Source organism: Rhinolophus sinicus, linkage group LG18 (genome assembly GCF_036562045.2).
Source record: "Rhinolophus sinicus isolate RSC01 linkage group LG18, ASM3656204v1, whole genome shotgun sequence".
NCBI classification, from domain to species: Eukaryota; Metazoa; Chordata; class Mammalia; order Chiroptera; family Rhinolophidae; genus Rhinolophus; species Rhinolophus sinicus.
This window is the reverse complement of record NC_133767.1, coordinates 3,354,437-3,376,821: the sequence shown is the minus strand read 5'-3', so window position 1 is coordinate 3,376,821 and position 22,385 is coordinate 3,354,437. Positions and strand designations below refer to the sequence as shown.

At 49.7% G+C, this 22,385-nt stretch overlaps 1 protein-coding gene across 2 annotated transcripts in view; it reads left to right on the top strand.

Moving 5' to 3' along the window:
• The window catches only part of VPS35L (VPS35 endosomal protein sorting factor like), a 76,958-nt gene that overhangs the window by 51,734 nt on the left and 2,839 nt on the right, over window positions 1-22,385 (top strand). Inside the window, exons 22-29 of one of the 2 annotated variants that reach the window (XR_012493222.1) lie at window positions 383-463; window positions 2,357-2,420; window positions 4,534-4,632; window positions 6,214-6,291; window positions 7,114-7,228; window positions 8,261-8,297; window positions 11,935-12,104; window positions 13,392-13,526. Coding sequence is in view for 1 of the 2 variants with exons in the window: in XM_074323112.1 (XP_074179213.1) it covers window positions 383-463; window positions 2,357-2,420; window positions 4,534-4,632; window positions 6,214-6,291; window positions 7,114-7,228; window positions 13,392-13,531; window positions 19,019-19,184 (743 nt within the window). In the remaining variant the exon portion in view is untranslated. Of the gene's footprint in view, window positions 1-382; window positions 464-2,356; window positions 2,421-4,533; window positions 4,633-6,213; window positions 6,292-7,113; window positions 7,229-8,260; window positions 8,298-11,934; window positions 12,105-13,391; window positions 13,532-19,018; window positions 19,185-22,385 lie in introns of those variants that run through there. The other variant, XM_074323112.1, reaches the window with a different exon arrangement.

Below are 22,385 nucleotides of genomic sequence, written 5' to 3'. Positions count from 1 at the left end.
CTTTTTCATATTATTCAAAAACCCCAATTAATAATTGCCTGGCACTTGACACAGTTGTAAACAGATGGTGGACAACTCTAGAGGGTTCTAGCGGTTCGGTAAGAAAACAGGCTTGCCCTTTGCCTGCTTTAGGAAATGGAGCAGTTCTGCCAGGATTTTGCAGTTATGAGAAGTTATATTACGTGTAGAAGAGCAAACTTGTTATGGAAAGAAGCATTAAGAGAAAACCAGAACGTTGCCCATTAGCGATGAACTGGGCTCAGTCCACTGCACCCGGGTTACTGGTTGCTTCTGAAATACGTCCAGTAGCTAAACGCTAAATCCATGCTTTTGTTGTTCTCAGCGGACATAGCATCTCCTGTTATCTTTCAATGTCTCCTAGGCATCAGCAAGAGCCCACCAAGGACCCCGTCATCCTGAACGCCCTTTTGCACGTTTGCAAGACCATGCATGACTCCGTGAAGTAAGCCACGCTTCAGGCTGGCACGTAACGCGGGCTGGGTCTTAGTACCACAGGGAATTACTGCTTTAGGCTGCCACTGAGAATAATATTGTTTTATGGGAGCTATTAAGATTCTTGCTAATGGGGACATTCCAGTGCAGGAGAGGAGGGAGGCTGAGGGTAACCTTCGTGAGAAAATGAGGTGGCAGATGTTTTTACACTGGGAATTCTGTTGGGAGAAAAAGGCTGGTTTCATCCAAGGGAACTTAATCTCCATGTCTCCAAGAGATTTCTGAGCGCAGCAGAGAGTGTAATAATGATTCACTCCTCCAGTAACATAAGCCTTTGCGTTTTTTCTCCTTATTAGCCAATTATTGGAAATTCAAGTGCAATTGCTCATAGCTGTACGTGAAGGACTTTATTTGTTCAGTATACTTGAGGTCCAGACGCATCCACGGGCTTTTACCTTTGGGCCAAAGGCCAAATCATCACTCCTTTGCTTTCTAGCCCTTTTTTTTCCCTCTTCACATGTTTCCATTTGACTACGCTTAAGGCAGTTCTTGCTTATTTGTGGCTGAAATGTTAGTCCCCAAAGAATTTACAGCAGCTTGAGTCACTGGAAAATGCTACAAGCATTTGAGAAAATTGTTTTAGTACTTAACCATCAACAAGATGAATTGTATTTCTTTTTTTTTACCTCTGGATTTTAGACTCTTTATGACTTGGTGTTTTCATAGGTAGTTACAAAAACCAAAACATATGAAGACTTTTCATAATAAATGGAACCGGTAGGTTTTAGGTGGAGAAAATAACAATGAAGGCACAGAAAACGTCCAGAAAGGCACTTGTATTCGCAGGTTATTGGGTTTTGGCCTAAATAAAATAGGTTTATTTCTCTCTTGTAAAAGTGTAAGGCCAGAAGGTAAGAATGGGTAGCTGTGCTTTGCAACAATCCAGGAACCCAACTTCCTTCTGTGGCTTATTGCTCTGCCATCTGTCTGGGGTGTGGTCTGTGTCTTCCTGGTGGAAGCTGGCTTACCTCGACCATATCCGTGTTGCAGCCTGTGGGCATTAAGTTTTCTTTTGGGGAACAAAAGGCATTCACATCCCATTGGCCAGAACTGTCATGTGGCCATACCTAGCTGCAAAGGAGGCTGGGAAATGTCGTCTCAAAGAATGAAGGAGACAAAGCGTATTGGAGGGTGGTATGAAGTCTCTGCCAATATTTGTTTTCCCCTAGAACAAACCAACACACAAAAACCTGGATGCCTGTTTTCTCTGGACTCTTAAAATTTTCCAAATAAATCTGGGGAACTATATAGGCCTTCACATGTGTAATCAAAACTGTAAGGCCTTGACATTTTCTTGTTAATAATTGTGGTAAATTTTCTGTCAAAGAGAAGCGATTGAGGTCTGTGATTGACTTTAAGATGCGTCCCGAAAATAAGACGGCTTGATGGATGGAGAGGGGAATGGATAGTTATGTGATGAAGCAAATATTATGAAGTGATACTGGTCGGATCTTAGTGGTTAGTTTGTATGGGCGTTCACTGTACAATTCTTTTCAGCTGTGCTGCCCGATTGCGACTTTTTTATGTTGAACAAAAGTTTTCTGAAATACAACATTTGAAGTGAGATCTTTCGGCCCAAATTCCAAAGAAGACAAAGTTACCTTCTCTTTTGCCCTTAGTAAGCATCTCTCGAGAACAACATCATTGAGAGATGTGAAACGCATTTAAATTGTCAAATTACCTATTTTCATTACAAGAAACAGAGCCTGGTGGGAGGTTTCCTTTTTAAATCTAGAAAATGTAAAATGTGCTTACTTGTTCAATTGCTTAGTTCTCGTATATTTTTTTCTTTAGAAACTCATTTGTTCCCTCATTGTTAATTATGTACAATTATTGATTTTAGTGCACTCACTCTCGAGGATGAGAAAAGAACGCTGGCGTATTTGATTAATGGGTTTATAAGAATGGTAAGTATTGAGAAAGGCGTTTGTTTCATTGCTCTTGGAAATGTGATGTAATTGTTTAGCCTTGCTCTGGTGAAAGCAGTTAACATTATGTTCCCTGGTGCTTTTCATATTTATCGAGACAAGATGAAATTAGAAAACATCTTACATTAGCCAGTACTCCCCTGGGGCCAGAGGGAGCCAAGACAAACTGGCTTAAGGAAAAAATAAAAAGCAGGGTGGGAGGGGAGACTTACTGGCTCATGTGACAAAACGCCCAGGGGTGGAACCCTTCGCAGAAGCAGCTGGACTCGGGGTCTCCGTGGTGTCGTCAGGGCCTGCCATCTGAGTGTCTTTGGCTCGTGGCTCTGCTCTCTTGGCGTCTTCCCCGACAGGCTCACCCCCCACGAGAGCCCCAGGTTTTTTTCCCTTCAAGCTCTGCAGCCCAGCAGAAGTCCTGGGATTGAGTCCTTTTGGATGAGTTGGGGTCACCCGCCCAGCCCAGAACAAACTGCTGATGTGAGGCAGCGTGAACTCCCCGATTGCTTGGCCAGGCAGGGGGACACACGCACACCTGGACACCTGAGTCGCGTGGTCTGGGAGTGGGGCGAATGGGCTCCCTGAAATACCGGATGTACTGCTCATGAGGTGATGGTGAACACGAGGCCAGGTGCAAATGCCAGGTGTCCACGCTCCATCCTTCTTCGTTAGCCAGTGCTGCGTAACCAATCCCCCGGAACTTAGTGGCTTTAAGTAGCAGTGTTCTATGAATTCTTCCGATTCTGTGGGTTGGCTGGGTAACCAGCCTGCTCCGTGTGTCAGGATTGGGGCTGGAGAATCCAGGATGGCCTTGGTGCTGGCTGTGGACTGGGCTGTCTCATTGCTCCTCTGTGTGACATCTTTCTCTCCACTGTTCTCTCATCAGTCTGTCCTCTCAGCTGAGCTCTCCTACGTGATGAGGGCAGAAACAAGCTGCAGGGCCTTTTGAGGCTGCGGTTCAGAAGTCATAGTGACTGGTGCTTTGTCCCAGAGCGAGTCACAGGGCCAGCCCCTGGGAGGTGAAAGAGGGCAGAGCCCACAGGGACGCTGAAAGGGCGAGCAGAGCGGGAGGGATACACCCCACCAGCCCATTCTCGCCAGAACAACCTTTGCCTTTGTTCTTGGTTCGCAAAGCTAAATACCAACGGCTGCCAGTATCCTGTTTTAATAGGCAGGTTAAGACAGAAGATGGCCGAGACAAAAATAACTCTGTTACTTTGAAAATAACCTTGGAAATGTGACTGGTTCAGCAACGGGGGATATTTTAACTATCCACCTAACTGTGGGTAAAATACCAATTCTGACAAAAATTAAGTATTAGCCTTAAAATTCCCTCTTTGGAAAGTGTACCTGTGGCTTTTACCCGGTGCCTCTCCTGTGGCCTTGGTTTCTGTGCGGATCATGCGGTATTTATTCTTTTATGGCTTTGTCCGAAAGCCACTGACCCAAATGGAAAACAATATGAGGAAATAAGATGTGAGACCCGATCACTGTGGTGGAACGAGCCTGTGAAACCTCCTCTGGAGAGAAACGATTGCTGGAGCAGTTCAGCTCGGCCTGCCAACCAGCTGTTCATACACTTGAGCAAGTAGGAGAAGAGGGGATTTTGATGGTGGAGAAACGCCCATCTTTGGCTCCTGCAGCCACAAGGGAATTGCTGAGGTTGGAATCCGCATCAGGAAGGAGAAAGGGGTGGCCCTTCTCAGGGAAACCCCTCTGCCAAGCGGCTCCCAGTAACCACATTTATGTCCTGTGGAAAGGCCACAGGTGACAGAAGCCCACTCCTCGCTTCCCAGTGGTCCTCTAGCCTGGGAAATCCTGTTTGTATTTTGAGATTGTTTTATACCCATTGGCCTCTTTATGGTCTCCTCCCGTGCCTGTTTTCATAACGATGAGGGGACAGTAGTACTAGTATCTTAGCTCTGCGCCCGGTGAAATAACGTCAAGTCTAGTTATACTGCAATGAGCGTATGTTTGCTTGTGTACCCTTCGCATTTCCACCCATTCATGTCTGGGGGATCTTTGGTGACTTGCCGTCAGACCCCCCTTCGGCATCCCCATGAAATTGAGGAAAAACCATCTTTTTCCTTGATTCTAGGTGTCCTTCGGCCGTGATTTTGAACAACAGCTAAGTTTTTATGTTGAGGCCAGGTCGATGTTTTGCAATCTGGAACCTGTTCTTGTGCAGTTGGTTCACGTAAGGCTTTTTCGTCATTCATTTGTTCTCTTCCTAATTATTTATTGAGCATATATTTATCTGTATGCCACGCACCGATTTTAATCCGGGATTCTCCTGACCCCTCATGGCTCCCGCTCCCGAGGTATGAAAGGTATTTTCTCAAAAGTCAATCAAATCTACAACTGTGCTGTTATGTCTTCGGATGATTTTTAATTGCCTTCTTTTTCTCTGAAATGTGCATATTTTCATTCCTGCATGCCAGTAGCAAAGAGTTAAGTGAGTTGCACTGGTTATTTAGTTAAAGAAATACTAACTTAAGAGTCCCCTCGTTACCTAACTGGGGTCCCACCTTCTGTAGATCATGGTGCCTTCCAGTAATTTTTCATGGGACCTCCACACCAAAAGAAAGAAACACGGTTCTGTTTACTAAGAATTTGGGCTCAAACAGCTTACATATTTATGCCCTAACAATTGGAAAGCCCTTTGAAGCAATAGTAGACATAAATTGAAAGGAAGGTAATATATTTTTATGTCACTCTTAAATCATCCTAATGGCTTACTAATGAAACGTGTGCACCTATTGGGCACCACACAACTTCTCAAACGATGGAGTCAGATTGGACACCATTCCCCTTGTTGTCTGTTCCACACTGATTTTTTTTTCCACCTTGGTTTTGGCCCAGTACTCGCTTTTGGTCACAGCAGTCGCCGAAACGCAGTCTTGCAAAGATACGACGTCGCTGCAAGGACTGTAAACGCATTCCGGTGTTGACGCTGGGAGCTACTCACACCGGTGCTTTGCCAGAGCTCACGATTCAGCACTGCATCGTTTTCCAAAAAACAACAACAACAGTGATTCGCCAAAGAGTTTGCCTAGCACTCTGGGGTGTCACAGTACACAGTTTGGGAACCACAGGTGCACACTTTTCATTTCTGCAGAAAGATGCCTGAAGGCTCTTTGGTTGCTTCATGTAAATTCAAGGAGCGCGGCTTTTTTATATACTTGCTTGCTGGTTAGCAGGTTATGTACCTTGACTAAACTTAAGACCTAAATGTAGAGATTCCGTCTGTAAGATGGGAGATAACAGCACCCAGCTTGGAGGTCATGAGGATTGAACCGGCTAATGAATGTGCATCTCTCCGAACGGCCTCTGGAACGCTGGGCGTGAGGCGTGGCTGCTATTATTACCTTTCTGATGGTCATTGTTAGTATTACGTAGCTGAACTGTACGGTTGACCCTCAGATGTGGAGGTTTCTCACAAGGTGTCCAAGATCTTCAACTTAGTGTGTGGGATTGCTGGAAATGGAGTCAGTGAACCCTAGCTGTTCATTAAACCCGAAAGATGGTCATTTATGATGCTGCTTGGCAGGCATGACTAACTGAGGAAGTGCCTTTCGTTCTACCCCGTAGGGGATGTTTGCTCAAGCCCAGGGAGGCTCAGGCCTTGATGGCCCTTTCTCAGGGCTGTGCCGACAGTCTCGGTCCCACTTAGCTTGTTCTCAGTGACCTGTACGCAGTTCACGCCCGTACCTCTGTGGAAGATGGGAATCAGCCGTCATCTCATTCCCCTTTCTGTTTTACTTATTAACAAATCTAGAATGTGAACCGGTTGGCAATGGAAACAAGAAAAGTAATGAAAGGGAACCATTCCAGAAAGACGGCTGCGTTTGTCCGGGTATGTTCTAAAGATAAGACTCACGGACTTTGAGCTCCAGTGAGTTTTGTTTGTGAGTTCCTAATTGGCTGTTCCCAGAAAAAGACAAGTGTGTCACGATAAGGGTGGTTTTGTATTGATTTTCCAGATGCGTTTTTCCTTCCATATCTAAGCTAACCAACTTTCTTGATGTTTTCAAAAGAAACGATCAAAGGAGTCTGAATTTTGTTCCGCATGATGGGGAGGCAGTAGAGAGGGGGGTTGGGTTTTGGGTGCCAGCTCAGTTACCTCTGTAGTTGCGCCTGCAGCCGGGAGGCCTGGCACCTTTTTTTCCCTCTTGGTAAGTTCCCAGCTTTAAAAAAAAAAAAATTACCGCTTCTGGAGTATACTGCTCAGAATTTTATCAAAGCATTACATATCCATGTTTTCAAAAATGAAATCTATCAAACAGATTACAGTGAAAAAGGCATCCCAGCCCTGCCCTGTCTCACCTTATACTTCTGTCAGTCAACCACGGACTCTTCTTAGCAGCTGCTTCTGATTAACTCCATGTTTTTAAAGTAATTGGTTTAAACAGCTGCTTTTTAACTTATCAGTATTCGGTGTTATCTAGTTCCTTCCGTCAGTGATGGGTGAGGATTTATTTTTCATACACCATCCCTTTCCTTGCTTGCTCTACCCTCTTTCCCTCCCCAAGAGATAGAGCAGAGGCAAGAGGGAAAAACGGGCTCAGATGGGGTGATTAAGTGTTTTTGCGTGAAAAATACATGATGGATGAAAACAGCCCCAGTCCACTGTGATGGCCTTGCCACGTAACTGCTTCCTCTGTCTCCTTTCTCCTAGGCCTGTGTTGCCTACTGCTTCATCACCATCCCCTCCCTGGTGGGCATCTTTGCACGCCTCAATCTCTACCTGCATTCTGGCCAGGTGGCCTTGGCCAACCAGTGCCTCTCCCAAGGTAAGCCCATCAGTCTCTCATCTGGGGCATCCCTGGCTGGTTAGGAAAGCCAACTCAGCGTGTGTGTGGTGGGGTGTGGTGTGTGTGTGTGTGTGTGTGTGTGTGTGTGTGTGGAGAGAGAGATTCCTTAAGGACGAAAGAAAAAAATTAGCAATGAACAAGTTTTAAATGTTTCTTTAGCAAGAAGCACATTGGACGTATACAGATTTATAGTCAGGTTACAGAGCGGGGCTATTTTCCTGTAAGGACCTACGTTAAACCTACCTCAGACCGACCAGCTCGGGCAGCTCAGACATCCCGGGCTACGTGGGCCCAGAGAAGTTTAGAAATTAGGACTGCTTCAGCACGGCAGGTCCATGTTTATTTTTTTGCTGTTGCTGTTTGTTTATTTGAAACCCCAGAGACACAAGAGTAGAGTCTATTAAATATACAGAGAATGAATCCTGTCTGCAAGTTGCTGTTAGGGATGAAAATTCTGCTCGAGACCCATCTCTGTACTAGGTACAGAAGCTTCCGGGAGGCAGGGATGTGCATGAGCGGCTTATATGGGAGATGGCCCCCCGCTGGTGTCAGGTGGGGGTGGGGAGGTAAGATGGGGACGGAAGGAAGCCAGCGAAGGGTGTGCCGGGGGGCAGGTGACTGCTGTGGGCAGCTGGATACCTCTGGGAGGGGTGTGTAGTGGCCTGGATGTTACCCCACCTGAGGGGAGCCTTACACTGTGCTCCCATCTGTCACTGACTGAGGGCTGCTTCTGGGTCGAGAACGTCCTGGCACTCAGGCCTGCGCTACCTGTGAGCCCAGAGAACGCCCTTCGGCAGAGGGTCACAGTGTATGTTGCAGGGTGATGCCCCCATCACCTCCTGGAATGGTGTGGGCCAGGTGTGTGCAGGCAGAGCCCTGGCAACTCGGCAGCAGGGTACCTGTCCAGCAGGCCGTAACACAAACACCGGAAGAAATCCTGGCACCCTTTATGGAGCGTTTGTTACGAGGAGAGCCCTTTGCACATGTTGCCTCATTTCATCCTCCCAACAGCCACGAGGCCATCCTGTGTTGGCGCCCCATTTCCCAGGTGAGAAGACTGAGGAAGGAATGGCTAAGGAGCCTGCTCAGGGTCACTGAGCCGGTGCTCAGTCCCGGATCTAACCCAAGGTCATGTCCTTTCACCAGCCTGACAGACAGTGTGTACCATGCAAACAACCCGGAAGCTTCAGTAAATAATTTGGGGATTTCTCCAGGACTGTGTGAAACACTGATGCTTTTACTGGCTGCCTGTCCCCACCCCCTGCTCCGCTCTCCTACCTGATGTCACAGTTTATGCCAGGGGGAGCCACTTGCTGCCATGGGTTTGGGTGGGCACTGAATTGGTCGGAGAGTGGCCCTGCCCCGTTCTTTAGCCCCTGGCCTGGCAGTTCTGGGGTCCTGATTCATCTGGGACAGCTCTGGGTACCAAAGTCTTCAAACATGTTTGCCATCCAAGAACTTTTCAAACTCTGCTTGGTTTTGCTTTCGACTCTGGGGCGCTCTGGTCCCTTCCCAGTGCATTTGGAATAAAACCGAATGCCTTGCCTGTAAGTGCCCACTTGAGCTGAGCTGCCTGCCATCTATCCACATCTGATACCACACGGCAGCCTTGCCGGCTTTTTTCTGTCCGTTGAACATAGTAAGCTGCCTTCCAATTCAGAACCTTTGCACGGCTCTTCCCTCTTTCTAGAATGATCTTTCCCCAGATGTTTGCATTTAAAAAAAAAAATCAGGCAGAAAAGGAAAACCATGGTCTGTGCCAGCCTCCTCATAACCATCATGGCACGTACCATGTTCTGATGTTTGCTTACTGTTTGTATTGTGTGTTTACTCGTTGTCTGGACACCTCCTCCCCACTAGGACTGCAAGTCCCGCAAGGGCAGGCAGGCACCCATCCTTATTATTTGTCGGTAAATGTGGAACTCTTTCCCAGTGCCTGCTTTGGGAAGGGCGACGAGTTAGCAAGAAACAAAGTAAAACAAAAATTAACAGCTGCCACCAAAAACCTGAGGGTGTGCAAAAGGAAGAGCAGATGAATGATTAATTTGGGTATGAGAAATTTTATCTCTTGTAAACTGGTTCCCTCTGAGAAAGTTCAGGAACAGTGGACCCCTGTGGGAAGGCCTGAGTTTGGTGTCACCTGCCAATGAGGGGTGGACTGTAAGCTGTGTAGCTGAGGCACGTGGGGGCCCCAGGGGCCTAGATCTTTCTCCTCCCAACTTTGTAAACTTGGAACCCTGATGGCAAGTGTGTGGATCCCAGGCAAGTTTCCTGTGACCAGATTCTGCCCCGCAAAGATTTGCTGCTCCCAGGAGCTGTTTGAGGCGAGCTGTGGATGGCTGTTTCCTGTTGTGCTGCCTCGGTCCACACTGAGATAAGCCACGTAATGACAACCCAGACTCCGTGTCAGCTGTGGACTCATCTTCCTCACCCCTCACTTTACGCTACTGCAGGGAGCTGGACTGTGGCGTCCCCTTCGTGTTTAATAATTTACCTGGCGATTTGTCCTTGAGTCTCTAAATGCTGTAGCGCTAAACCTTAAAAGCCTACTATTGTTCTTCTGGAAGCCACACGCCGCATTTGCTGGCCAAAATAAATAAGACATTCAAGGACTGAGAATGGGAAAGCTAAATATAAATTAAGGGAAGCTCGTGGAAATGGGCCGCTTTTGTTCACCTCCCTAACACCCTCCCTGTCGGTTGGTAATGAACCCCCCCCCACCCTGCCCCCGGCCTGTCCCATGACCCAGAGTGGCTTTCTGGTCTCCCTTGATCCAGCCTACCTTATATGTTCTTTATCAGCCTGTGGCTTTGCCAGGGCTCAGTCCAGCCCAGCAAGTAAACTCTTGTTGACCTCCCAGCATGGAATGCTGACAAAGGCTTATTACAGGGGAGGTCCATCCAGTTCTGGTCCTTTGAACACGTTGGTGCAGCCCGGAATGTGGATCGTGTGGGGTTTAGTCCAAAGTCATCCACTGCCCCTGAGTATTTAGGAGAAACAAAGGACTTTCCAATCCATTGTTTGGTCACGTGCTTTTCACCTAGAGGTGGCCAGGAGATGTCTGCCTATCTTTCCTTCCCCTGTTTCACCAGGTTGCTTCTTGCCCTTGTTTGTCAGTGGTTCCTTCTGGAAGATTATTATCAGGCCACGGCAAGAAGAGGTTCTCTTGCCCTGTATTTTTATGTTCATTCCATCATCTTTAGTTTCTCAGGAAGGAGGGTGTTTTCCAATGGGAAGAAATGTTCTAGGTGGGTCTTAAAAGAGCATACGTTTATCAGGATGTGGGAAGGGGAGAAGGGACAGTGAGAAGCTCGGAGGGTGGGGTTCCACCATGTACATGAGTGTGTGTTGGGATGAGGCCCCGACTAATGGAGGCTTTCCCAGTCCTGACTCTGTGCTGATGAGCTGGGTGCCCTGCCACAAATCGGCCTTTTTGTGCCTCAGTTTCCCTATCTGCACAGTGGAGATGATGGCAGTGGAACCTGTCTGTTGCCGATTCAATGAGATACCGTAACACAAAGTTGAGACAGTCAACTATGTCCCAATGTTGCATTTTATACAGTAGTTTCCATTCTGTGAACATCGTCCCTCCAGCCTAAACTTACCCAGTGATGGAGAATGTTGAAGGCTGGTACAGATGTTTAGCAATGGGTTGGCAGAACGTGAGAGAGAGAGAGTGAAAAATTCTTCCAGCCAGAACCCTGTTCAACAAAGTATCTTTGAGGGACGGGACTCTCTCACCCCTTTGTGACACCTCATCTTAAGAAATTGCGGTTTACCTTCATAGAGTTCCTGCAATGGGAGCTGCCCCGCTGAGTGGCCCAGGAGGGCATGTGATAGCGGAAAGTCAGTCTGGGGGTGAATTACTTTTGAGGTCTTGTTCCACCCAGGGGGTTGATGGCTCTGACAAGCAGTCAAGATTTCCATTAGCACTGACCTAATGCATTGTTTTTAAAGACCAAAGACCATTCGTGAGGGTGGTCTGCATTATTGCTTCTTGACTCTCTTGTGATTCATGGACTCCACGAAAGGATGGACTTAGGCTGCAGGTCACAGTTAAATCTGGGTTCATCACATATGGAGGGTGTTTGGGGCAACTGTCCTGTGTCCTGTTGTAAAACAGACAACCTGTACATTATTTTACATTTTCATGATTTTTATTATAAAAACAGTGGGTGCTCATTTGAAAAACTTCCAATAAAACAGTAATGTAGACTTTTAAAAAAAAAACTCCCCTCGTCTCCGGCAATCTTCTCTGTCTCCTCCCCTCAAAAAAAAAAAAAAAAAAATACCCACTGTTCATAGTTTAGATATTTTTCTTGATTTTTTTTTTCCTTCTATATATCCATTTAAAAAATACTCTCTTAGGCCCTTTACCTCCCTTCTGCCCTCCTTCCTCCCCATCTGTACACCCATCCCCTCTCCCCCGTAGAAATGAGATCGTGTCTTCCAGGGCTTTTCAGTTTGCTTTTTTCGCTTATCGGTAAGTCTTGGCCTTTCTCCCTACCCGCCCCCTCCCGTTCATCCGTGACCATACATACTACGGACCCACCCCATTCTTTGTGATGGCTGTTCAGTGTTCTATTGCTTTTTCTTCTTAAAAGTGCTGTAGATTATTTCCCCGGCCCCTCTTCATTTCCACCCCACCCCCAGCTCCTATTGAAACGTATTTGGATTCTTTCCAGTTTTTCGCTCTTGCAGACAATGAGCAACCCTCATCTTAATTCCGAGCATTTTGAAGCTTTCCGGCAGTCGTCCCGCCGACTGACGCCTTAGCCCCTTAGGACATGGAGCCCTTCCATTCAGACTGTGTGTGCAGAGCCGCGGTACACAAGGCAGCAGTGGGGACCTTCAGGTGGGCGCTGTGGGAGGCTGCCGGCCTCCGAGTTACCTGTAGGAGCTGCAAAGGGCCTCCGGGCTTAGGCCGGAGCCTTGCAAAGCCTCGTGGAGAACCCATGGCAGTGAGGGTATCTGGAGAGCTTGAACCCTAAAGTATGACTCACTCCTAGAGCAGCTCATCAGAGAGGAACCTTCCAGGCCATTGGCTGCGGGGTGCAGAGCTGCACCCCGAGCCCTGGAAGGTCTGCGTCACCCTCAGCTTAGTGTCACGCTTTGCCCCACGAGGCGAGGCGGGTGGCTGTCCCTTAGAGCAGCAGCCTGGGTGGCCCTTCTGCAAACCCTCCTCCCCCATCTCCAGTTCTTCCCCCTCTCCCCGTCCCTGTCTCTGCTTCTGTCCTCCTGTGGCTCTTTCACTCCCATCTTCTCTTTCCGTCCCTCCTCATCTCCTCTCCCCCTCCATCTCTCTCTCTCCCCCTCTCCTCTCCCTTTCATCCTTTGAAGTCTTCTTGTTTTACAGACTTTTTCATAGTTTTTCAAATATCTAGACATTGTTAGATATTTTTCAAATATCTTCATTTCTGGGGTGATTATCTGGAACTGTCACTCTCAGAAGTCTCTGAGGCTCTTTGTGTGTGTGTGCGCGTGTGTGTGCATTCCTTCACACGTTCCAGTTGTTATTTCTTTAACAAATACGGTGTGCGCTAGAAGAGATGCAGACAGGCCAGCGTTTGAGCCCCAGTTCCTACCACCAGTGCTAGAACCGCCTTCTCTCTCTCCCCCTCTGACCCTCTGCACCTCTCCCTCTCCCCCTCTCCCTCGCCCTCTCCTTTGCTCCCTCTCCGTCTCCCCCCCCCCTTCCCTTTCTGCACCTTATTTCCCATCTGTGAAGTGGGACCAATGACAGCATTTGCTCCCGTGATCCACGGGAGGGTTCAGTGAACGGATCTAGGTTGAGCCCTCAGCCCAGGCAACTGTGATTTCTAGGCTTTCTGTAAAATTTTACCACTTGTTTTTTTCCCCACTTCATTACTTAAAGCCAGTTTGAGGTTCTTTGAGCTGAACTGCTCATAGGAGGAAGGAGGGAAAGAGGGAGAGATGGTGGGAAGAACTGTTCCCTCTCAACGGAATGTCACCGGAATGTCCCACCCAGTCAGGTACGGTTTGCAGGAACCCTTTTCTAGGACCTGCCGTCTGCGTGGCCTGACTTCCACGTAACACTCAGGATCACCTTCCAGCCGTGTGAATACGAAAGCAGCCCCTGAATTTTTCAGCCTCACAAATGGACTTTTCTTCTGTCTTGCAGCTGATGCGTTTTTCAAAGCCGCTATCGGCCTCATTCCAGAAGTTCCAAAGATGATAAGTATCGATGGGAAGATGCGGCCCTCGGACTCATTCCTTCTGGAATTCCTCTGCAATTTCTTTTCTACTTTATTAATAGTTCCGGTACGTCTCCCCAAAAGGGCTGCAGGTGACGTGTCTTTGACCTGCTTTATATGCATCCATAGCCCTGTAAGTGCAGGGATTGTGTATATGTTGGTGTTGTCAGATCTGAATTTCTCAGTGTGTTTTCCATTCATTCTGTGTCCTGGGTGTAGTAGTTGAGGCTGTCTGTATGGTCAGGAGGTGTCGCTTACTGGTTAAGGGGGCTCAGGCATCGGGACCGAGATGCCGAGGGCAAAATCCCAGCCCGTCTTCCTTCCCACCCTGCAGTCTCGGGCAGTGATGTTACCCCCCTGGGTTGCGGTTTCCTCGTCTGTAAAATGGGAATAATGACAGCATCTACACATCAGAGCTGCCGTGGTGGTGAAGTGTGCGAGTGTGCAGACGTAGAGTAGGACGGTACAGAGGTGAGAGTGATACTCTCTTGACGGTAAGTGCTGGAAACCAGAGACCGGAGGTCAGAGGGGACCTTGCTGGGGTTTCCTGTGGAACGTAAGAGATGAGCCGTCAGGCCTGGGCTGGAGGGAATCAGAGGGAGCTGGAGGGACCAGCACGAGGACCCTCACCCTAGCAGGGATTCTCAACCTCGGGTCCAGCTCCCCCCTGGGGATCTGGCAGGGCAGCCATGAATTTGGAGGAGAAAATGAGTGACATCCTTGTTCTTACAAACCTCAGTGAAATGTAGCCTTTCGCTCCATGACGGGTTACAGGCCACGAGCCAGGGGTCGCCGCAGTAGCTGGGTCTCCGTCACCAGTAGCCACACCTGTATGTTCATATCAAGTTTCGGGTGTGAAAGGTGTTTCACATGACTGTTCCGTGCGCTTCCTGCTTCAAAAGCACAGTGGTTACTAGGTTCGTCTTTAGGTCTGTTGTTTAAATGTATTCACCGAGGAACAATAGATGACGATATAACACATACATTGGGGAAATATTTTGAAAACGAGGTTTGCGGATGATGGGTTTCCTTTGTAGTCTTACGTATTTTAGGCTCTACGTAGTGTTCTGGGGCGCCCAGTGGCCTCGGCAGGTTGGGACAAGGTCCAGGCATGGGACCGGCTGGCTCCTGATGGAGCCAAATGTGCGTGGGAACCAGGGCTACTTGCTAAAATCCGGATGTGTGGGGCCCTCTCCCAACTCCCTGCCCCCCACTCAATTCAGGTGTCGGTGATTCTGGGAACACACTCTGAGAAACACCCCTCTGGACTCGGGCCATGACAGTGGCTCAGCTCCCATGGGGACGGAGTTCCTTGTTGGGGTGATGAAAATGTCCTGAATTGATTGTGGCGATGACCGCACAGCTCTGTGACTATCCTGACCATTGAGTTGTGCACTTTCAGTGGGCGAATTGTATCTCGATGAGGCTGAGAAGACAGGTGACTCAGTTCCCAGCAATCACAGTTCAGATCCCAGGGTCTCCAGAGTGGGGGTGGGGGGGTCCGGGGCCCGGGCTGCTTGACTTGTGTTTTTCAAATCTCCTCTCTTTGGACAATCTAGCTATTTGTCAAGTGATGGGACAAAAGAAATGAGGGTTTCTAAGGAGGAAGCAGATCTGTGCCCTTGTTCGTTGATCACCTGGGAAGCATTTCCTTCTGTGTATGGTGTTTCCTCTCTGTTAAAAATCATCGAAGATCCAATGAAAAGCCTTCTGTAAGTGTCAGAAACTTGCGTTGGGTCCTGACCCAGTGACTCAGGAGTTTTGTGGCCTTGGGAAGGTTTTGTATAGTTGTTACCTTCCTGAACTGTCATCACAGTGTCCGCTTGGCAGGGCTGCTGTGAGGGCTGAGGGCAGTGATAGTCATGGAAGTGGTTTGTGACCTGGCTCTCTCCCTGGGGCCACAAATTGATGACACGGTTGCTGGCCACATAATCACGGAAGACGTGTGGAATGAATGACCCATATTTAAAAATTCATAGATCACAAAAACCCCAGATTTTCAGTTAATCTTGAAAAAGCAGGTCCTGCCATGTGGGGCCATGTTCCCCACCTGGCCAGCTGGCCTCAGCTGGGGAGCACGGGGGGTTTCTGGGAGGCGGCCGGGGCTTGCACACTTTCTCCAGTTGCCCTGGGTGCCTCCGGACCCAAGAAACCTATCTCTGTTGCCTGCCTGGCTGCTGGGCCTTTGTGGGGATGCCCCCGGCTTCAACAGAGTCTCTTGTTCTTGGTGTCACTGCTGGTGCTTTTGCCAGGTGGGGGTTCCTGAAGATAATGAAACGGAGACTAGCGACGGGTCGTGACTTCTGACTACAGCTAGCTCTCGAACAACACGGGTTTGAACTTTCAGGGTCTAGTTATATGCGGATGTTTTTCATTAAATATACAGTCAGCCCCGTATCCCTGCATTTCACGGCGGTTTCAGCCAACCACAGATGAGAACAGTATTTTTGATCCCCTTCTGGGAAGCATGGATGCAAAGGGCCAATGGTATCCATCGTTCTACGCCCTTTTATTGAAGGGATCTTGGGTCTTTGTATCCGTGGGAGGGTCTTGGAATCAATGCCCCATGGACACCGAGGGCGTGTAATTAAGTTTTGGGGAGTCAGAAGTTACATGTGGATTTTCAACTGTGCTGTGCTGAAGCCCTTTGTCAGTATTCAGCTCTAGGAACCCTCCCCAGGCCCGGCAAGGTGGAGTCTTTGTGCCTTTTCCCCTTCAGGAAACGTAGAGCTGGAGAGGCCGTGCAGCTTGTCGAGGGCACAGCTAGTGAGCAGCAGTGCCCCCCTTTCCTTTCCTGCTCTTCCTCCCAGCCCTGCCCCCCACGTTCTAGCTCCTTCTCTGAAGGACTTTATTTATTTCACCAACACTTACATGCCTCTTACAGTGAGCCAGCCAGCAGTTCACAAACACTCACACCCAACAAGCCTGTTCTTATCCTCATTTCACAGAAGCAGACCCTGGCACAGGGAGGGGAAGTGACTCGCCCAGGGTCACCAGCTCGGAAGTGCCCACGGCAGAATTCAAAGCCAGGATGTCTGGCTCAGCGCTGCCTTCTCTGCCTCTCATCTTAGCTCTCCTGGGAAGCTCGGTATTTCCAGGGTATTGCCTCTTCTCCCCACTGGTGACATTTACTTACTAGAAGGACTTGTGCCCATGGCGGAAGCCAGCCCCCGTCTGTGCAGCTGGGAGGCCCGAGTCCCTTCCAGGTGCCCCATCCGTCTCCTCGTTTGCATTTGTTCGCTGGTCACAGAGGCAGCCTTAGCACCGCACAGACACTGGGGGACCTTTCCCACTAGGATTGCGAACTGAATCCAGGACTTTTCTTTTTCTTTTCTTCTCTTTCTTTTTTTTTTTTTTTTAATTGGTATTTGCCTTGCTTCAGTTGCTGGCACTGAGCCATCCAAGTACAATAAAAAAAAAAAGTGTCACGGCCACTGAAGCATGGCTATCGTGTGGAAAATGCTTCGTTGTACAGAAGGTTGGAAATAATGTCTCGTCTCTTTGGTTAGAAGCAGAAACTCCCAGAAATGGCTTAACTGCAAACCTTTTCGTCTTCATTCCCCTTCCACCACCTTTTGAAGGTGTGTAGGATGGTCGCCCACAATAGTTACGGCAGTTTGTGTTGAAATTAAGTTACTGGAACATTCGGGTTGTTGTCTCGTTCCAAGGCAGGTCCTTCAATACAATGTAGTTGTGAGCATCCACATAGCAGAACAAAATAGAAACAGCTGTGAGCAAAGAAAGGCAGTGGTGCGTTGCCAGCTGAGGTGGGCCCTGTAAGCAGTGGGCACTTCTGATGCCTACAGTTTGAAGCCCCCAGGCTTTGGCACATCATGTGACCTCTTGCCAACAGAACAGCAGTTCCGCAGATGTTGACAGCTGTACAAACCACGTCTCCCCCTCCTCCCCCCCCCCCCCGGCTCACCCGCTGGAAGTGTTTGTTATTGTTACGCTGGAATACACCCATTGGGTTTGCCGGCTGCTTGTGCCCACCCATCTTGGTTACAGCGCTTGTCCGTGTCCGGGCCAGCTTTCAGAATAGCTGACTCCGCGTAGGCCTTCCCCAGTTAGCCGGCTCCATGGGCAGAGCCACGCCTAGTTCATCTGTACAGGGGCCGTGTTAATAGACGGAATGTTGGCTCTGGAGCCAGACTGCCAGGGCTCCAATCCCGGTTCCCACAAGTGTCATCATGGTGACCTTGGGCCACGTAACCTCTCTGTGGCCCAGTGCCCAAATGAAATGGGGAGGGTATGTCATACTCGTATCTTCCTGGAACACAGAAAAGCTACGGCAGCTATGATAGCAACCATAAATGTTAGCTACTGTTACTGTTTTTATAGCGACCTCAGTTCCTGGCACGTAGAAGGTACTCAAAGCATGTGATCCGTTCCACAGTATTTACCGAGCTCCTGCCGTGTACCCAGCACTGTCGTAGGAACCAGGGATGGGGCACCGTCCGGCGTGTTCCCGGGGCAGTCCTAGCAGTGAGCTCTTGGCGGACACGACAGATAAAGTACCTGTCTCCTGGAGGTGATAGGCTTGGGTGAGAGAGAAGCAGCTAAAGCAAGAGATGTTACTGGGTAGTTCTCAGAAGGAATGAGCACCATCAGTTCAGATGCTGAGAACTGCTCTGAAACGTGACATGATTTGGGGGAAAGAGAGACTAGGGCGGAGGCCGGGGGCTCTGGGTGATCAGGGAAGAAAGGCCTCGCTGGGGAGTTAGCATGTACGCGGAGAGCTAAGCTCCCACGAGCCGTCTGCCTTTGAGAACGCCTTGCAGATGAAGACCCCAGCGGAGGGAACAGTGGGCTGGAGGCCAGAGCGTCCTTGGCACAAGCTGCCCGCTGTAGGATCCTCTGCCCTCCCATCTGACCCGTATGGGAGACTGGCCTCTGGGGCTGCCTCACCCGGGCTGTTTCCTTCTGGCTTCAGCTCACTCAGCCAGAGGGAGGTCTCGACGGGTGGAGGGCAGGCGAGTGGGGTTGGGGTACATCCCCCCACGCTCGCTGGGCCCTGGTTTTGTTCCTGCACCCAAGGCCACAGTTCCTGCCTGCTGGCCTCCTCCAGCTGTAGGTTCCAGTAATGTCACTCCCTGGGTGCCTTCAGCCCAAGGGTAGTAACAGCTTCCTGCTGTCACCAGGCCCTGGGTGCCTCCCCTGTCTTCACTAGTTCCCTTCACCCTTGTGGTGTCCGCTGTTCGTCTGCTCTGAGACCTGCAACTTGCTTTTGTCGTTGGAGGAACGGGACTTTTGACTGCTGTGCACATGTGAGCAGGATTGTCATTCTGGAAACAGGCCATTTAGCTGACAGGACACTTTGCTTTCTCATTCCTCAGACCTGAAAAGGGAGGCTCTCAAAGCTCGTCCCTGCAGGTGGAGGGTGTGGATGCGTGGGTCGGCGACATTTTTGTCATTTTTCTCTGTTGTTGAACCATCGCTGGCGCTTTCCCTTCTCCACCGCTGCTAACAAGAGGGGCCTGGGTTGCTGGCATGACTTTTCTTCCCCGTCCCGCTGCCTGTCTGGATTGTTTATCCTTCTTTGGTTCTCCCCTAGGATCATCCCGAACACGGGGTCCTGTTTCTTGTTCGAGAGCTTCTCAACGTGATCCAGGACTACGCCTGGGAAGACAACAGTGACGACAAAATCCGCATCTACACCTGCGTCCTGCACCTTCTGTCTGCCATGGGCCAGGAGACCTACCTCTACCACGTAGATAAAGGTAGACAGTCCCCTCCCACCAGAGACTGCACTGTCCTTGAATTGCATGCACGTAAAGTTCATGCTTCACTTGCCTTGTTTCACCCAACACGAGTTCGTCCGGGGTAAGGATTCCCCAGGGCAACTCTTAAGTTACCGATTCCTGAGCCCCACCTGCCCCTTCTGACGAAGACTCCCCAGGAAGAGGCCTGAGACGCTGCCTCTTTAACAAGCTTCGGATGAGTTCGGAGAAAGCCCCCTTTTAGATAGGTGCTGTGTTTGGTGTGCCACAGAATTACCCAGAACAGTGGTTAAGTAAACACGGGCGTGAGCTTCATCCCCGGCCTGTCCTAACCACAGTCTCGGGCGGGTCCCCCGGCTGGGTGTTGTTACCCGTTACTTCAAGTGACGCTGAGGCTCAGTTAGCGCCTGGATCAGCTGCGGGAGGAAGGAGATGGCCTTGGCCCCGTGTGCTGCCAGCCGTTTTGAACTTGCTGCTCCACGTCTGCGAGGAGGCCTCCTCGTGCCCTGGGCCTCACATGGGACTGTCCCAACTCCACACCTCTGCGCGCCAAGCCTAAGCGTCCTCTTGTCAGACCCTCAGCTCCAAGGTTTGGTTTCCAAAACACAGCCCTGGTGTTTAAAGGTGCTTTGGCGGTAGTTGTATACTTCAGGGTTTAAGTGGGTGTCTCTACATCTGTACGTTTCAGGGAACAAGTTTGCGGTGGGAAGGGATGACCTGCTAGTAACGCTTGGAGGTTTTCTCTGGCTGGGATCTGGAGGCTGAAGGTAAAGCTGTAACTTAGGGAGGCCGGTTAATGTCGGTGATGACAGCTCGTACAGCCTGAGCGCCTACTGTGTGCCAGGCACTGCGCCAGACTCTATGGGCCTCATTCTCCTTTAATCCTCACAGCACTGCGATAGGACAGGCATCCATGCTTGTCTCCACCTTACATACCACCACGGGGGAGACTCAGAAGGACGGTGTGGTGTGCAAACCACGTGGTCTCAGGGGCTGAGGGCCAGTTAGTGATGGAAGTGGAATGCAGACCCAGAACTGTGAGATACGTATTATGCTGCGTCCTTGGTTACAAAACAGTGTTTTAGTTCAGTATAATATAGAACGTACGTATACGACAAACTATCAAGCTCAGTGAATTCTCACAAAGTGAACACATCCAGGTGACCACCACCCACATCAAGAAATCAAACATCACTAATTCCCCAGAAATCCCCCATAGGCTCCCTTGCAGTAAGCACCGCTCTCCGGACCTCTGGCGTTACACATTAGTTTGCCGATTCCTGACTTTCATGTAAACGGACTCATTTCGCAAGCATTCTTTGGTGCCTGGCTTCTTTCACTTGGTCTGTGAGAGTCTTCTGTGGGGCTGCGTGTAGCTCTGGGTCATCCTTTTGCACCGCTGTACAGAATTCCTTTGTGTGGATATACCAGGATTCATTCATTCCTTTATGGACGAACAGTTATTTGCATGTTTCCAATTCCAGTTCCGGCTGGAATGAGTAGTTCCTGAACATGTCACTTGGTGTGCATTTCTGTTGGGTACACACACCCAGCTTGGAATTGCCGGCTCACAGGATTTGCTTGGTTGGCTTTGGTAGATACTGCGTCAGTTTTCCGAAGTGGTTGTCCCAGTTGACACTCCCACTGGGCATGAACGAGGGGTCCATTCGTTCCCTTGGTATGCTCAGCCTTTTTCATTTTGGCTGTTCTGATGCGTGTAATTTGCATTTCCCTGATGGTTTAATGTGATGGAATGTGTTTTCCGGTATTTGTTGGCGTTCTTATTTCCTCTTTTGTGAGGGGCACTTCTGAGGACCTGACACTGCCGTGGAAGTGGGTCTGTAAACCAAAGACCCTGTCAGGAGCAAGCCTTCTCCTCTCTCTGTCTGCGCCTCACGCCAGGGCTTACTGCAGGGGCCGGACTACTCCCTAAGGGAACGCGGCTGTGTTCCATAGGCGGGAGTCTAGATTTCTGACTTCTAGAGGTGAAAACGGAAGGGTTTTCGTTTCCTTCTTCTTGGCCCAGGTGTGTTTACTTTGGATGCACAATTGTGACCGGACAGTTGTCTTAGTCGGAGAGAGTCCGGGGGCTGCAGGAGGCTTTGCAAAGGCCGGGGGTTCCATTTTCCCACCCTGTTCTTACTCTGGGCAGCCTCTATTTTAGACAGTGATAACATGGGTCAGGACGTCTGAAAAACTCGGGTCCATTATTTCTTGCATTTAGAAGGATGCCTTGGCTCCTCTCTTCCCAGACGAACAAAAAGAGACCGTTTTGGAATTACCTGGAGCGGGAACTCCACTACTTACATGCACGTGTGTTTGATGTATTAACAGAAGGAGGAATATTGCTGGACTGAATGTTTATTTATTGAATATGCAGACGGAGCATCTCCAGGGGGAGGAGTGGACCCGGAATGCCACTGTAAATCCAGTGTAGCTCCTTCGCTGCTCCACGCCACCTGCATTGGGGGTGTGAGCCCAGGCCAGACAGATGCAGAGGTCAGGGGGTTGGTTTTAGTGGCCGTTTGCTGGGTGTATCATTTCTCTCCCTCATGAGCACCAGGTCTGGACTCAGTCTCACTCTGGCCTGCACTCTGGCCTGACCACTTCCATTGCTGGGACAATGGCCCACATTTCAGGTCTCCATCAACTCAGAAGCAGCCGAGACCCTGTCCCTCTTCTCGGCCCCTTAGTGCTGCAGGTGCTCCAAGGGTTTCTCCGTGTGGCCTGTGGCTTCTCCACTCAGTTGGCCCCTGAGACCGCAGCTGGTTCACACCAGGTTGAAAGGATGGCGCTCCGCCATGGCCAAGTTGGTGCTGGGGTGCTGGGATGAAAGCAGCTAAAACAGACCTGCAGAGAAAAGGGGAGTGGGCTCACGGAGGTGTGGAGGGAAAGAATGGACTCTGCAGGCAGGGCTGTGGTTTCACTGTGGACGCTAAGACTTGGCAACAGCCCGGACCAGACCCCCACCCTCCAACTAAGAAAACAGCTAGAGTCCCCAGCAGGGACCAACGACATACACTGTGGTCCGTCACACAGTGGAATACTGCCCGGCCGTTACAAACAGACCAGATCCGTATATGCTGATAGGGACTTAGCTCCAAGTGTGTCAAGTGCAAAACAGCACCCCTGTAGTCTCTCTGTCCTTCTCCAGAGGAGGTCATGTCCGTGTACAGGTCAGCTGATAGGAAGGCGGAGAGG